At 31.7% G+C, this 16421-nt stretch overlaps 1 protein-coding gene across 1 annotated transcript in view; it reads right to left on the bottom strand.

Moving 5' to 3' along the window:
• LOC145276805 (G-protein coupled receptor 143-like) overlaps positions 1-16421 on the bottom strand; it is a 105703-nt gene that overhangs the window by 23851 nt on the left and 65431 nt on the right. The window contains exons 6-7 of the mRNA XM_080128126.1: positions 14395-14487; positions 6439-6548 (exon numbers count right to left, since the gene is read on the bottom strand). Of these exons, the coding sequence (XP_079984252.1) occupies positions 6439-6548; positions 14395-14487 (203 nt within the window). The remainder of the gene's footprint in view (positions 1-6438; positions 6549-14394; positions 14488-16421) is intronic.

Below are 16421 nucleotides of genomic sequence, written 5' to 3'. Positions count from 1 at the left end.
ACTAATAATCATTATGGGCAGATATAAGCACTAATAATCATTATGGGCAGATATAAGCATTAATAATCATTATGTGCAGATATAAGCACTAATAATCATTATGAGCAGATATAAGCACTAATAATCATTATGGGCAGATATAAGCACTAATAATCATTATGTGCAGATATAAGCTTTAATAATCATTATGGGCAGATATAAGCACTAATAATCATTATGGGCAGATATAAGCACTAATAATCATTATGTGCAGATATAAGCACTAATAATCATTATGTGCAGATATAAGCTTTAATAATCATTATGGGCAGATATAAGCACTAATAATCATTATGTGCAGATATAAGCTTTAATAATCATTATGTGCAGATATAAGCACTAATAATCATTATGGGCAGATATAAGCACTAATAATCATTATGTGCAAATATAAGCACTAATAATCATTATGTGCAGATATAAGCACTAATAATCATTATGGGCAGATATAAGCACTAATAATCATTATGGGCAGATATAAGCACTAATAATCATTATGGGCAGATATAAGCACTAATAATCATTATGTGCAGATATAAGCACTAATAATCATTATGTGCAGATATAAGCACTAATAATCATTATGGGCAGATATAAGCACTAATAATCATTATGTGCAGATATAAGCACTAATAATCATTATGGGCAGATATAAGCACTAATAATCATTATGGGCAGATATAAGCACTAATAATCATTATGTGCAGATATAAGCACGAATAATCATTATGGGCAGATATTAGCACTAATAATCATTATGTGCAGATATAAGCACTAATAATCATTATGGGCAGATATAAGCACTAATAATCATTATGTGCAGATATAAGCACTAATAATCATTATGGGCAGATATAAGCACTAATAATCATTATGTGCATATATAAGCACTAATAATCATTATGGGCAGATATAAGCACTAATAATCATTATGGGCAGATATAAGCACTAATAATCATTAATGGCAGATATAAGCACTAATAATCATTATGTGCAGATATAAGCACTAATAATCATTATGAGCAGATATAAGCACTAATAATCATTATGTGCAGATATAAGCTTTAATAATCATTATGGGCAGATATAAGCACTAATAATCATTATGTGCAGATATAAGCTTTAATAATCATTATGTGCAGATATAAGCACTAATAATCATTATGGGCAGATATAAGCACTAATAATCATTATGTGCAAATATAAGCACTAATAATCATTATGTGCAGATATAAGCACTAATAATCATTATGGGCAGATATAAGCACTAATAATCATTATGGGCAGATATAAGCACTAATAATCATTATGGGCAGATATAAGCACTAATAATCATTATGTGCAGATATAAGCACTAATAATCATTATGTGCAGATATAAGCACTAATAATCATTATGGGCAGATATAAGCACTAATAATCATTATGTGCAGATATAAGCACTAATAATCATTATGGGCAGATATAAGCACTAATAATCATTATGGGCAGATATAAGCACTAATAATCATTATGTGCAGATATAAGCACTAATAATCATTATGGGCAGATATTAGCACTAATAATCATTATGTGCAGATATAAGCACTAATAATCATTATGGGCAGATATAAGCACTAATAATCATTATGTGCAGATATAAGCACTAATAATCATTATGGGCAGATATAAGCACTAATAATCATTATGTGCATATATAAGCACTAATAATCATTATGGGCAGATATAAGCACTAATAATCATTATGGGCAGATATAAGCACTAATAATCATTAATGGCAGATATAAGCACTAATAATCATTATGTGCAGATATAAGCACTAATAATCATTATGAGCAGATATAAGCACTAATTATCATTATGTGCAGATATAAGCACTAATAATCATTATGTGTAGATATAAGCTTTAATAATCATTATGTGCAGATATAAGCACTAATAATCATTATGGGCAGATACAAGCACTAATAATCATTATGGGCAGATATAAGCACTAATAATCATTATGTGCAGATATAAGCACTAATAATCATTATGAGATGATATAAGCACTAATAATCATTATGGGCAGATATAAGCACTAATAATCATTATGTGCAGATATAAGCACTAATAATCATTATGAGCAGATATAAGCACTAATACTCATTATGGGCAGATATAAGCACTAATAATCATTATGGGCAGATATAAGCACTAATAATCATTATGTGCAGATATAAGCTTTAATAATCATTATGGGCAGATATAAGCACTAATAATCATTATGTGCAGATATAAGCTTTAATAATCATTATGTGCAGATATAAGCACTAATAATCATTATGTGCAGATATAAGCTTTAATAATCATTATGGGCAGATATAAGCACTAATAATCATTATATGCAGATATAAGCTTTAATAATCATTATGTGCAGATATAAGCACTAATAATCATTATGGGCAGATATAAGCACTAATAATCATTATGGGCAGATATAAGCACTAATAATCATTATGTGCAGATATAAGCACTAATAATCATCATGAGCAGATATAAGCACTAATAATCATTATGGGCAGATATAAGCACTAATAATCATTATGTGCAGATATAAGCACTAATAATCATTATGGGCAGATATAAGCACTAATAATCATTATGGGCAGATATAAGCACTAATAATCATTATGGGCAGATATAAGCACTAATAATCATTATGGGCAGATATAAGCACTAATAATCATTATGGGCAGATATAAGCACTAATAATCATTATGGGCAGATATAAGCACTAATAATCATTATGTGCAGATATAAGCACTAATAATCATTATGTGCAGATATAAGCACTAATAATCATTATGTGCAGATATAAGCACTAATAATCATTATGGGCAGATATAAGCACTAATAATCATTATGGGCAGATATAAGCACTAATAATCATTATGGGCAGATAAAAGCACTAATAATCATTATGTGCAGATATAAGCACTAATAATCATTATGTGCAGATATAAGCACTAATAATCATTATGGGCAGATATAAGCACTAATAATCATTATGTGCAGATATAAGCACTAATAATCATTATGTGCAGATATAAGCACTAATAATCATTATGTGCAGATATAAGCACTAATAATCATTATGGGCAGATATAAGCACTAATAATCATTATGGGCAGATACAAGCACTAAAAATCATTATGTGCAGATATAAGCACTAATAATCATTATGTGCAGATATAAGCACTAATAATCATTATGTGCAGATATAAGCTTTAATAATCATTATGTGCAGATATAAGCACTAATAATCATTATGTGCAAATATAAGCTTTAATCATTATGGGCAGATATAAGCACTAATAATCATTATGTGCAGATACAAGCTTTAATAATCATTATGTGCAGATATAAGCACTAATAATCATTATGGGCAGATATAAGCACTAATAATAATTATGTGCAGATATAAGCACTAATAATCATTATGAGCAGATATAAGCACTAATAATCATTATGGGCAGATATAAGCACTAATAATCATTATGTGCAGATATAAGCACTAATAATCATTATGTGCAGATATAAGCACTAATAATCATTATGGGCAGATATAAGCTCTAATAATCTTTATGGGCAGATATAAGCACTAATAATCATTATGGGCAGATATAAGCACTAATAATCATTATGTGCAGATATAAGCACTAATAATCATTATGTGCAGATATAAGCACTAATAATCATTATGTGCAGATATAAGCTTTAATAATCATTATGAGCAGATATAAGCACAAATAATCATTATGGGCAGATATAAGCACTAATAATCATTATGTGCAGATATAATCACTAGTAATCATTATGGGCAGATATAAGCACTAATAATCATTATGGGCAGATATAAGCACTAATAATCATTATGGGCAGATATAAGCACTAATAATCATTATTGGCAGATATAAGCACTAATAATCATTTTGTGCAGATATAAGCTTTAATAATCACTATGGGCAGATATAAGCACTAATAATCATTATGGGCAGATATAAGCACTAATAATCATTATGTGCAGATATAAGCTTTAATAATCATTATGTGCAGATATAAGCACTAATAATCATTATGTGCAGATAAAAGCTTTAATAATCATTATGGGCAGATATAAGCACTAATAATCATTATGTGCAGATATAAGCACTAGTAATCATTATGTGCAGATATAAGCACTAATAATCATTATGGGCAGATATAAGCACTAATAATGATTATGTGCAGATATAAGCACTAATAATCATTATGAGCAGATATAAGCACTAATAATCATTATGGGCAGATATAAGCACTAATAATCATTATGTGCAGATATAAGCACTAATAATCATTATATGCAGATATAAGCACTAATAATCATTATGGGCAGATATAAGCACTAATAATTATTATGGGCAGATATAAGCACTAATAATCATTATGAGCAGATATAAGCACTAATAATCCTTATGGGCAGATATAAGCACTAATAATCATTATGTGCAGATATAAGCTTTAATAATCATTATGGGCAGATATAAGCACTAATAATCATTATGTGCAGATATAAGCTTTAATAATCATTGTGTGCAGATATAAGCACTAATAATCATTATGTGCAGATATAAGCACTAATAATCATTATGTGCAGATATAAGCTTTAATAATCATTATGGGCAGATATAAGTACTAATAATCATTATGTGCAGATATAAGCTTTAATAATCATTATGTGCAGATATAAGCACTAATAATCATTATGGGCAGATATAAGCACTAATAATCATTATGGGCATATATAAGCACTAATAATCATTATGAGCAGATATAAGCACTAATAATCATTATGGGCAGATATAAGGACTAATAATCATTAGGTGCAGATATAAGCACTAATAATCATTATGTGCAGATATAAGCACTAATAATCATTATGGGCAGATATAAGCACTAATAATCATTATGTGCAGATATAAGCACTAATAATCATTATGTGCAGATATAAGCACTAATAATCATTATGGGCAGATATAAGCACTAATAATCATTATGGGCAGATATAAGCACTAATAATCATTATGAGCAGATATAAGCACTAATAATCATTATGGGCAGATATAAGCACTAATAATCATTATGTTCAGATATAAGCACTAATAATCATTATGAGCAGATATAAGCACTAATAATCATTATGGGCAGATATAAGCACTAATAATCATTATGGGCAGATATAAGCACTAATAATCATTATGTGCAGATATAAGCACTAATAATCATTATGTGCAAATATAAGCACTAGTAATCATTATGGGCAGATATAAGCACTAATAATCATTATGTGCAGATATAAGCACTAATAATCATTATGAGCAGATATAAGCACTAATAATCATTATGAGCAGATATAAGCACTAATAATCATTATGAGCAGATATAAGCACTAATAATCATTATGAGCAGATATAAGCACTAATAATCATTATGTGCAGATATAAGCACTAATAATCAGAGTAAAAGGCATTCTGGTATCTAGGGATCACTACAATGTATATTGCAAAAGTGTAGTGTAGCAGAGGAGGATTTTGTCTGTTGTGTGTATATCTCATTATATGTGTCTCTTTTTCTGTATCTATGTATGTAATCATAATACATCTAATGTCTATATATGGCCGTTTCTTAATGTCTTATATGTGTGTATAACCAAACATTGACATACCTTTTTTTCTGCCTCTTGGCTTTGTCGCTACAAAAGCAAATTGCATGCACAAAATAACAAGTCTGAGGCTTCCTTTAATTGATGCTTGGTTTTTTCCTTTCTCAGTCTTGGCAGTTCAACATTCTTTCCTGTCGGCCATTCTTAAGTCTTTTTTGCATCTATTTTTTTCCAATGCATTTTTGTGCTAATCTCGATGTGTCTGCTCCATCCAAAATTGGAAACCAGACTAACTTGCATATGAAAGAAAAAGATATCTTTCCTCTCTTTCTTTCATGCTTTCTCTCTTTTTTTCTTTCTTCCATGTTCTCTTGCACACAAACCAGAATGAACTATTTCAGGTGATGTCGTCAAATCCCAGCTACAGAGTTTGACATACATCAACCTTAACCTTTGAACTCTTTTTGTACTAACCAACCTTCACAGCAAAATCACAATTTTCAACATGCCAGCGTAATACGGGGTAGATTACATATCAGAACTACACATCATGATTTGGACGGGGATGGGGTAGGCATAATTGCCATGATTTGCTACATTAATGTTTAGATGCAACTATATTTATTGTTTCTGGGTAAGTCCACTACTCCTGAAGTAAGTAGATCAGCTTAACCACATGACATGTAAATAACATCAATCGCTACGTTCTTAACGTACCTTTTTTTGCTGTGCGCGTAAAAAAGAAAGGGTTGCAGACTATAACAAGCAGCATAGGAAGGAAGTAAGCAATGTAATTAATCACAACTTTGACACTGGGTCCTCCACACCTGAAAATAAAATACAAAAAAAAATAGTAATTACTTAAGAGGAGAAAAATAATAGGAGAAATATAATAATCAATTTTTTTTTTTTTACACAGGCATCATCACATTATCAAGGCCAAGAGGCCACTGGAGGATAAGGGTTAAAGAGTGTACAGTAGAAATTGGACAATATAGTAATCATTAGTAATGAAAAGTCGGTAAATTTGATAACTTTTATGGAACGGCTCATCAAGAACTTATTTACGTTAGACTTGAACACAACCATATCGTAGTCAGTTGGAAAGCAGGAAAATGGAAGACAATTCCACAGGCGTGCAGTTCTAAGAAAGAAGCTTTGTTCATGGAATCTACGTTTAGGTTTAGGCACAGATAAAGAGTGGGGGAAATTATTAATAGTGTTTTCAGCTAGACGAGTGTTTCTTGTGAAAGTTAGGCGAGAGAGGACCATAGACTGAAGCTCAGTTGAACACTTTCCATGAAAATAATGATACATCAGAGACAAACTCGCAACATCTCTTCTGTGAGATAGAGGTTGCAGGGAAGAGAAAAAGACATTTCCTACAAGGCTACAAAGTCTATTTTGAACTCTGTCAAGGCAGGACAAGTCCTTTCTAGCAGCTCCTGCCCAGATGTGGCAACAGTATTCCATCCTTGGACGTACCTGGATCCTATATAGATAGAGAATTGCATCAGCAGTGAGATATCTACCAGATCGATAGAAAGATCCCACCATTTTTCCAGCGGCCCACCATTTTTCCAGCGGCCTTGGCAACAGATTTGATGTATGTGTTCCATTTAAGATCAGGAGTAATGGTCAAGCCTAGAAGCTTGTCAAAACTTGAGGCCTCCTGAAGACGAGAGCCATTCATTTCAATTGATGCCAGATGGAGATCAGAATGTTGATGATGTTCAATAGAAAGATAATCAGCAATAACAATATTTTAAAATTTAACTTTTAATTCAGCAGTAAAGCAGTCTTTCCATTAAGCTAGTCAGCATATAATCAATTTGTGGCAGCAAAATGCAAAAAGAAAAAAAAATCCAATGAAGGAAAAATATAAAATACATATTTCCTGGATCCAAAAATAATTGCCACCAAAATGAGAGCCAGTCGTCGTATCTATAAACATACCACTTATACATACATACGTACAAGGTAGAACGGTAAAGTCGCTCTAAAGGAAACAACACTACAGCTTTATTTTAAAACTTTTATTGAAAAAATAATTCAGGTAACTTGATTATGTAGTAGAGCTGACATCTATTCAATATAGTCGCCTTCAGCCTCAATCATTGCCTTAATATGGGTCTGGAGCTGGGAGCATGCCTTTTCTACAAGCACTGGCGGAAGTTCGGTGAATGCTCGGTGGATGGCAGCGATCAGGCTAGTTTTGATGATGTGGGAGGTCATGTTGGTGATATTCTCGACATATGACCAAACAAAGTAGTTCAGTGGGTTCAGGTCAAGGGAGGAAGGGGCCAGTAAGAGAAGAATATAAAGTCATAGCACTCCTTCTGAAGCCAAGACTGGGTCTCTTTAGACTTGTGGGCCGGTGCAGAGTCCTATTGCCACACCTAGGGTCTGCAAGTGGCCCTCTCATTGCACCAGGGGATCACCACACTCTTCAGCACATTCAGGTACACTTTGGTATTGACTTTCAAACAGACTTCGAAGATATGAGATGGCATGATGTTGCCCTTGCTTGAAAACACACCAAATACAATAACCATGGCTGGAAATTTTGTTTTCATCACCCTGGGCACGTCCCTGTTATCTGTGGCAATCCAGCAATGCTGGCAATGGCCCTGTTGTCATAACTTGGATCGGTAGAGAGCATGAGTTGTACAATTGTGCATCTGCGATCTCGCTCATTGAATATTGCATCACTTTCAGACATGATAGAAGGCTCTTATCACTCTTGGGATTTGTACACAACTGGCCAACTAGTAGATGGTCTGCAACAACAACAAAAAAAAAAACGGTTTTCATCAAACAGAAATGGAATTATGTTGTCTTTTCTAGGGCGATAGTTTTATTGTTCCACCCCATATTTACACGAATGCACACACTCATTAATATACACATTAATGTCATACATAGCATTGATATTTTAACATCTTACACATATACATATACATGAAATAAACACATCAATATATGATTATCAACATTGCACTCAAAACTGTTGACATTTTAACATTGACATTGCTGTTGCTCTTTCTTGAAACACACACATTCACACATACACATACATATATGAGAGAACTTGCTAAGCTGATAGTTTCCAAATTTGCAATTAAAGAAAATAGTTTTCAAATTAAAGTACACTGCCTTTTGCTTCTAAAAAAAACAAAAAAACAAAAAATAACTGTACATTAAATGTAAACATTCAGTCACTATTCATATTGACTTAGGATTAAATATTCAAATACATTGTGAACATTGCAAAGACTGCTGCAAAAAGGGCGGGTTTCCGCCATCGTGTTAAAAGACTGTTCACATCTGAGAGTTTCCTGTACCTCTACAAAGCCACCATTCACCCATGCATGGAGTATTGTTGCCACATCTGGGCTGGTGCATCTACCACTATTCTCTCCCCTTGGATAGGGTCCAAAAAAGTTTTCAATCTAATAAGTCCCACTTTGTCAATTAAGCTCCAACCTCTGTCCCATCTCCACAATGTTGTATCCCTGTGCATGTTTTACAAGTGTCTTAATGGACATATTTCTGATAAACCTGTTTAGCAGCAAAATCACACCACTTCACTGTCGAGGCTCCCAAATGCCAAAAGGCTTTCTTCCCTCGAACAGCTAGACTTTGGAATCCCCTTACTGCTACCTGCTTCCCTGACTGTACTGATATACAGAAGTTTAAATGTAATGTAAACCAACATCTTGTTAATCTTTCCTAGGCATGGTCCCAAATAGTAGCCCTTCCCCTTATGTCCCAGTTATTATTGGGATTAAACATGAGTAAAAAAAAAAAGAAAATTATTGTAAAAAAGAATTATTCAAATTCTTTTGCAAATTCTTCAATTTGATGATCTTACTTATGACCGAACACTTAACAACCCTCTATAGAAGTTGGAATAAAATCTCTCCCTGCTACCAGTGACTCCGCGTTTTGTAAAAATAAAAAATAAATAAATAAAATCAAAAAAAGAAAAAAATGTGCAATTCTTGTTACGCATGATTCATGACTGAAAATAAAGTCGTATGACGCCATGTAATGGAATTGAAGCATCAAATAATTAAATTGTTATTTTTTGACAATCCTTAAAATAGCAAACACAAAGTCTCTCAACTGTAGCTGCAATAAAAACAAAAAAAACAAAAAAAAAAAAAACAACCAAAAAACAAATGTTGGCAGTTTTCAAGAAAATAAATATGTTTTACTTCAAAAGCAAAACTGGACGATTTCAGCAGTTGTTGCATTTACCCATTACACTATCAACACAATTTACTTTTGTTCAATTTGGATATTTTAGTCTAACCTTACTAACAACAAGATTTGCATTGCTTTGCCTTGCTGCACCTTTTATTTTGTGGTGGGCATACAGTCAAAATGCATACTATGATTCTTTCTACAGCCCATTTCTCTTGACCTGGAACATGTAGTTAATATTTCTGAATAATTTTTCATTTTTGATTGCCGTTAAAAAAAATAAAAAAACAAACAAACAATATATACAACAAATTATGTATTTTTTATTTTTATTTCAGTTTTCTTATATAATCTATGTTACTACATTACACAAAGACGTTTTATCATTTTGGTTCTGCAGCCAATTAGTTTGGGATAAACAAAAGTATTGCTGATATTTTGGGTGTTTCTACTAAATTATTTGCACCAAATATTTTAAGGCCTTAAAATTCAGGAAAAATTTTAAAGTTTATAAATTTAGGAGAAAATTTTATAAGGGAATTGGGGGTTGAAAGATACCAAGGGCTCTGATTGTCCAAACAAGATTACAGAGACATTACATGGATATTTTGGGGAAGAACTGGCCTCTCTCATCTATAGTTTTAAATAGGGACTACCCCTCTCCGCAATAAACAAACATGGTGGAGAACTATTTTTTTTAATCACCTGAATTACTTACAGTGAAATAAAATTAATAACCAAATATTTCTCATCTAAAATACTTTTAAGATCCCACTAATTTTTTTTTGTAAACTACAGGGTGCCCCACTTAAAAGTGTCCCATTAAAATGTACTAGGGAGGAGGAACATTCTTTTATTGTTTAAATTACCTGCAGTGTTATAAAAGATGCTGGAAGTGCTCCCCGTTGACATCTATGCATTTCTGGGCAAGTTTAACAACGTTTGCAGATAATGCCTGTAGATCTTCTCTGGTGATTCTCCTGATAGCATTGGTAATGTTCTCCTTAATCTAGATAGTGAGGATTATTTGCATAAACTTTTTTTAGTCCCTCAAAAGATAAAAATCACATGATGACAAGTCTGGCGAACGTGGTGACCATAACCCTTTGCTTATTGTTCTCTCTTCCATGTCATGAACTCGTGTCAGTGATCTGTAAGACGTATAGCATGTAGCGCCATCTTGTTGGAGAAAGAATTATATTTTGTCTTGTGATGTCAGTTGGTCGTTAAGAGAGAGATTAGATAGACCGGGTTACTTTTAAGTGGGCCATCCGTACTTATATATAGTTCCTCCGCATTGCAACATTACTAATAATAACAATAATAATAACAGCATTAACTACATTAATAATAACAGCATTAACTACATTAATAATAACAGCATTAACTACTTAACAACATTTAATAAGGATAATAAAATCATAAATAGCAACAAAAAAGTAATTGTAACAAAACGTAAACGTAGATTCCATGAACAAAGTTTTTTTCTTAGAACTGCACACCTATGAAACTCTCTTCCATTTGCTTGCTTTCCGGCTGACTATAATATGGTCACCTTCAAGTCCAACGTAAACAAGTTCTTGATGAGCCGTTCCCCTTAGGTAATCCAATTTACCAAATTTCCACTTCTAACAATTACTACGTCACTGTCCCATTGACCACTGTACACTTATTAACCCTGATACTCGAGTGGCCTCTGGGCCTTGATAAGTGGTGACTCCTTTGTAAAAAAAAAAAAAAAAAAAAAAAAAAAAATTTTTTTTTAAGTAATCAAAAAACTTGCCAAAACGGATACTTCTTCAGAATGACCTGGTAATGTTATTATTTTGTTGCTACATAAATCGTATGATGCTAACCATTCAGAAATAGAAACTGAAATGTAATCTGCTGTTCTCAAATAAAATTTGAGTTCCAAAAAAGTAATCTAAATTAACTTAATTTCTCTGAAGGGCTCCAATAATAAGAGTATTTTGTTGTTGCACAAATATGATGACAAAAATGCAAAGTGAACATAAAAGGAAGTCAATACGTATGAAGTAATGAAGTGAATACGTTAGTATTACAAAACTGTTATTCTTATATTCCATGAAACTGGAATATAAAAAAAAAACATTTTGATTGAAAATTTACAGCAGGTAACAAAAATAGAAAAATGAAAGACATTATGCCAGAAAATAATGCTATGAACAATTGATCCCGGTGTTACTTGGAGCTGTAGGTATAAAAAGTATGATGTGAGTAAAAATGGCTGCAACTTTCTCTGTGGAAGACTTATTTGGGGGAAACAGCTTACCCGGAGAAAATAAAAAAAATTTTGAAAGAAAATGAAATGAATGCATATTTTCTAGAAACATGCATAAGAATTAGGCCTAAATAGCTGATAAAACATATGAAGCTTTTGGTAAAGATATAGGTGAAAAATCGACTTTACTTTCTTATATAGAAGATTAACACTACTAATTACCACAGAATAGCATCTTTATTAAACATTAGTGTTTTTTTTTTTTTTTTTGCTATCATTATTGCTATTGCAGTATACAGGCAGCTACTTTTGAATTATGAAAGTTTATCTAAGAGTTGGTTTAAGGGCAGTAATCTGGGAAGTTTATCATAATATTTATCCACAACCAAATAAATTAATCAATGGTGTTGCTGCAGCATGCATCTTATTTTCTGGGGACAACAGACTAGTTGACCCCCTAAGTTTGATGTATTAATGGTTTCTTCAAAACTTAGTTTTTATAGATAAGTGCAGATTATCAACATTATTTTGATCCTCAGTAGCATTATTTTTAATTAATATAATAGTCATCTCCTACACAAAAATTTCTTGCTGTAGTATCTATTTAACTTTTTTATAATACCAATATAATACCAATTTTATAATAATCCAGGATGGATAAGGAGTTAGGTTCTATAACAATACAGATGGTTCAAGATCATCTTATTTGATATGTGTTGGATTTATATTTAATAGCTCAACCTTTAACCAGGATTGGTTGGTTGTTTTTGTTTTACGGCATATCAACCCTTTTTGGGTTATTTAATGCCAAATCCAAAGATTTTGAAGAAAATTTTTTTAATAGAATATATTTGTTGTTTTCAAATCAGTTTCTATTTAACCCATAGTTGGGACCCTAACAGGTACTACCACTCCGGGTCAGAGTGGAACTGGGAGCAATGGTAATTAAAGGGTGACTCCACACTCCCCAAAGCCCGCAAGCTGGGGCCTCACCACTGGCTATAGTTTAAGGTCATATCCCGAACCCTTTAACCAGGAGGTTATAATGATAACGGAATGAATGATATCCATTCCTAATAATTATGATGAGCAATAATAGAAGGTTCATCTGACTCTATTATGACTGAATTAAGATGGCAACAGCTGACATTGACGTTTACATAGAAATGCCTTTATTTGAGCTGTGTTGAAAATGAATTAAAAACAGAGTCAATTTTCATAAAGGACAGATTTACTATATCATTAGTGTTTCAGAGAAACCAATAAAATACGACCTCTACTGGACAAGGAAACCATAATTGTGTGGACATCGTAAGAAGTATATTACATGTATTAATAAGACTGTTATTCTCATCTTGAGTGTTATTTGTGCAAAGTTTCAGTCAGATTAGCCTTCAGCCGTCCTAGGGCATTGTTCTCATTTTTAGTATTATTTATGCAACGTTTCGGTCGGATTTGCCTCTGACTGTCCTCAGGCATTGTTCTGATCTTGAGTTTTATTTGTGCAACATTTCGGTTGGATTAGCCTTCGACCGTCCTCAGGCTAATCTGACCGAAACGTTGCACAAATAACACTCAAGATGAGAACAATAGTTCGATCAATACAATATAAACAATAAAAAATTCAGAACTGTAAGAAGTAGTCTGACGTTTCTTACATCACTCAACAACTAGCATGTAGAATACGTGACTGCTACAGGATCATTCTTCAGAATTTTTATAAGCTGTCACAGAAAGATGCATCAGAATGGAAGAGGTATATCTATAAATGTGCCATCAAAAGAATGTAAAGAATTATTCATGAGATGTTGCTTTAATAGCAGTGGATGGAATAGATCTGATGCCATGAAAAACACTAGGCAGTACTAATTCTCAATGAGTTATGGCAAGAATCAATGATTTCAGCATTGAACAAATGGTTTTTCATATGATACTGTTATAATTTTCCCCTTGGGCATTGTCTTGAGGATGATAAGGCGTTGTTTTACAAGAGATATTCCTTCACATCATAAATTAGGAATCCCAATCCTTGTTCTGAGTGGATATAACCAATTTGTCTGTCTTGTATAAGTTTTAAACACCATTTTCATCGCTTAATGCAGATTGAAGAATATTGTTCTTGTTATGTTTTTATTGTAATAGCACATTGTAGTATTTCAAAATCCCTGTAAACATTCACAAGAATGATTAAAGAGTATATAGATAGAATTCCAAGAACTTACGTGCTGAGTGAAGGGTAATAGATATAAAAAGCACCAGTTCCAGTGAGAATTCCAGGAATTCCCAAGTTTAGTATTGGCCAAAGAAATTTTAACCTGAAAGTCAAAAAGACACCTCTTTAATTCACAAAAAATATTGGCATGAAAAAATACTGCATTATATTGTAGTCATACGAAAATAATTTTTAATTTATGTTGTGATATTTGCATTCTATACATATTATCCCCATCTTGATTGTTTTAATATTCACATTTTAGCTGTTGCACTTTTTTTTAATTTTTAATCTTCCTATTAATTTAGAACTGAACTCTACTGGATATAAAAATTAATTCATACAAGATATCTAAAAATATCAAACATGGCAAGAGAACCGTCTCAACTACAATGAATTAAATGGTTTAGTTCAAATATCCCGGAAGGTTATCGCCTATAACTAAAGATTTCATAACATAAATGTAGAATTTCTTAAAAATTTCTTAAAAAATGACTGAAGTTATTCAAAAGCTCAAGAAATTATATAAAGAGAAAAAGTCCAATGCATTACCCTTGGAAATTATGTAAGTTTGTGAGAATTTTACTTGCCTATCTCATTTAATGAAATATTTGAATGAATAAATAATGTATAACTACACCATATATATATATATATATATATATATATATATATTTAAAGGGGAAGAATAATGCTTGTTGTAAAGCCGATGTATCAAAGCTCAATAGAAAAATATCCTAGGGCTACTTTTATATTTGGTAAGGTGATTGATAATTTATAATTCAAGATTAAAATTAAAAATTAAAAATCCATTTCATAAGAAGGAGCACAACAAAGCCAATAAATTGTACGATCGTTTCGGAAACAATGTTTTTATTGTGACAGACATTGAATCAAGGACAATAATTTTAGCATATAGTTTTTTATGAAAACAAAATCTCCTCATCATCCAAAATATTGGGTGTTTTTTTTGTTTTTTTTTTAAATAAAAGACACCATAAATAAACCTAGCATTTAAGTAGTGCAGATGAATCTTAAAATGATTCATCTTTTGAAAACCGTAATAATTCTCAGAGTAATTCATTTAGATGTTGTCTCTAGCGTATACCTAATCTAACTAAGGGGGTTAGAGCAATTTTCTATAGAGCAGAGTGTATTTTAAGTTTAGAGCAGGTATAAGCTACAGACAACATCTAAATGAATTGCTCTGAGGATTATTACGGATTATTACGGATAATATTTTAATTTATGCAGATTCTGTATGCATTATTATAGAATCAATCCTCTATTGATTATTATATATTACAAGGAATAATTTGCCTGATGGACTAATTCACAAAATAAAAAAAAAAACATAATAATGATAATGTCGTTCATCAAATTCTATCTGTGTTTGTTTACAATATCATGTCAGCTAATATTTTGGCTTGACGCTGAATACCCTGGAAAAGTCACTTCTGATTAATGTTTAGTTTTAAAATATGTAAATGAAGAAATGATTTGCGGTGATTTAAAATGATACCTCTTCTTCTATGGTAAATTCAATTCATTAATAAGAAAAAAATAAAATAAAATGGCGAGGTCCACCAGGGCTTGAACAGAAGATTATTCGATCTGTAGTCAAAAGCTCTACCACTAAGATATACTCCCAGATTATTATAAATCTGGTTTTTAAGAAGAAATGATTTCCTTAAATTTTATTATCTCTCCTGGCCAGTGTAACGTAAAATATTCCCCTGTAAAAATTATTTTTTTATCTATAAGAGAAAATCTGATTTTAAAATTGAATTTTTTCGATTTTCAATACTTATCAAATAAATTTCTGAACAAAGCATATCACAGAACACTGCCAGATATATAAATTAGCTTTGTGTGAAATTTGCAAAAGCTAGGCTCAGCTTTTTCAGAACCTATGAGGAAGAAACTCACACACACAGTGACTTTTATATAATAGTGCATATATATATATATATATATATATATATATATATATATATATATATATATATATATATATATATATAAATATATATATAT

The sequence above is a fragment of the Euprymna scolopes genome, chromosome 1 (assembly GCF_053919585.1).
Source record: "Euprymna scolopes isolate OS-2025 chromosome 1, ASM5391958v1, whole genome shotgun sequence".
In the NCBI taxonomy this organism is placed as follows: domain Eukaryota; kingdom Metazoa; phylum Mollusca; class Cephalopoda; order Sepiida; family Sepiolidae; genus Euprymna; species Euprymna scolopes.
Note: the sequence above shows the minus strand (reverse complement) of the source record. Positions and strands in the feature narration are given on the sequence as shown.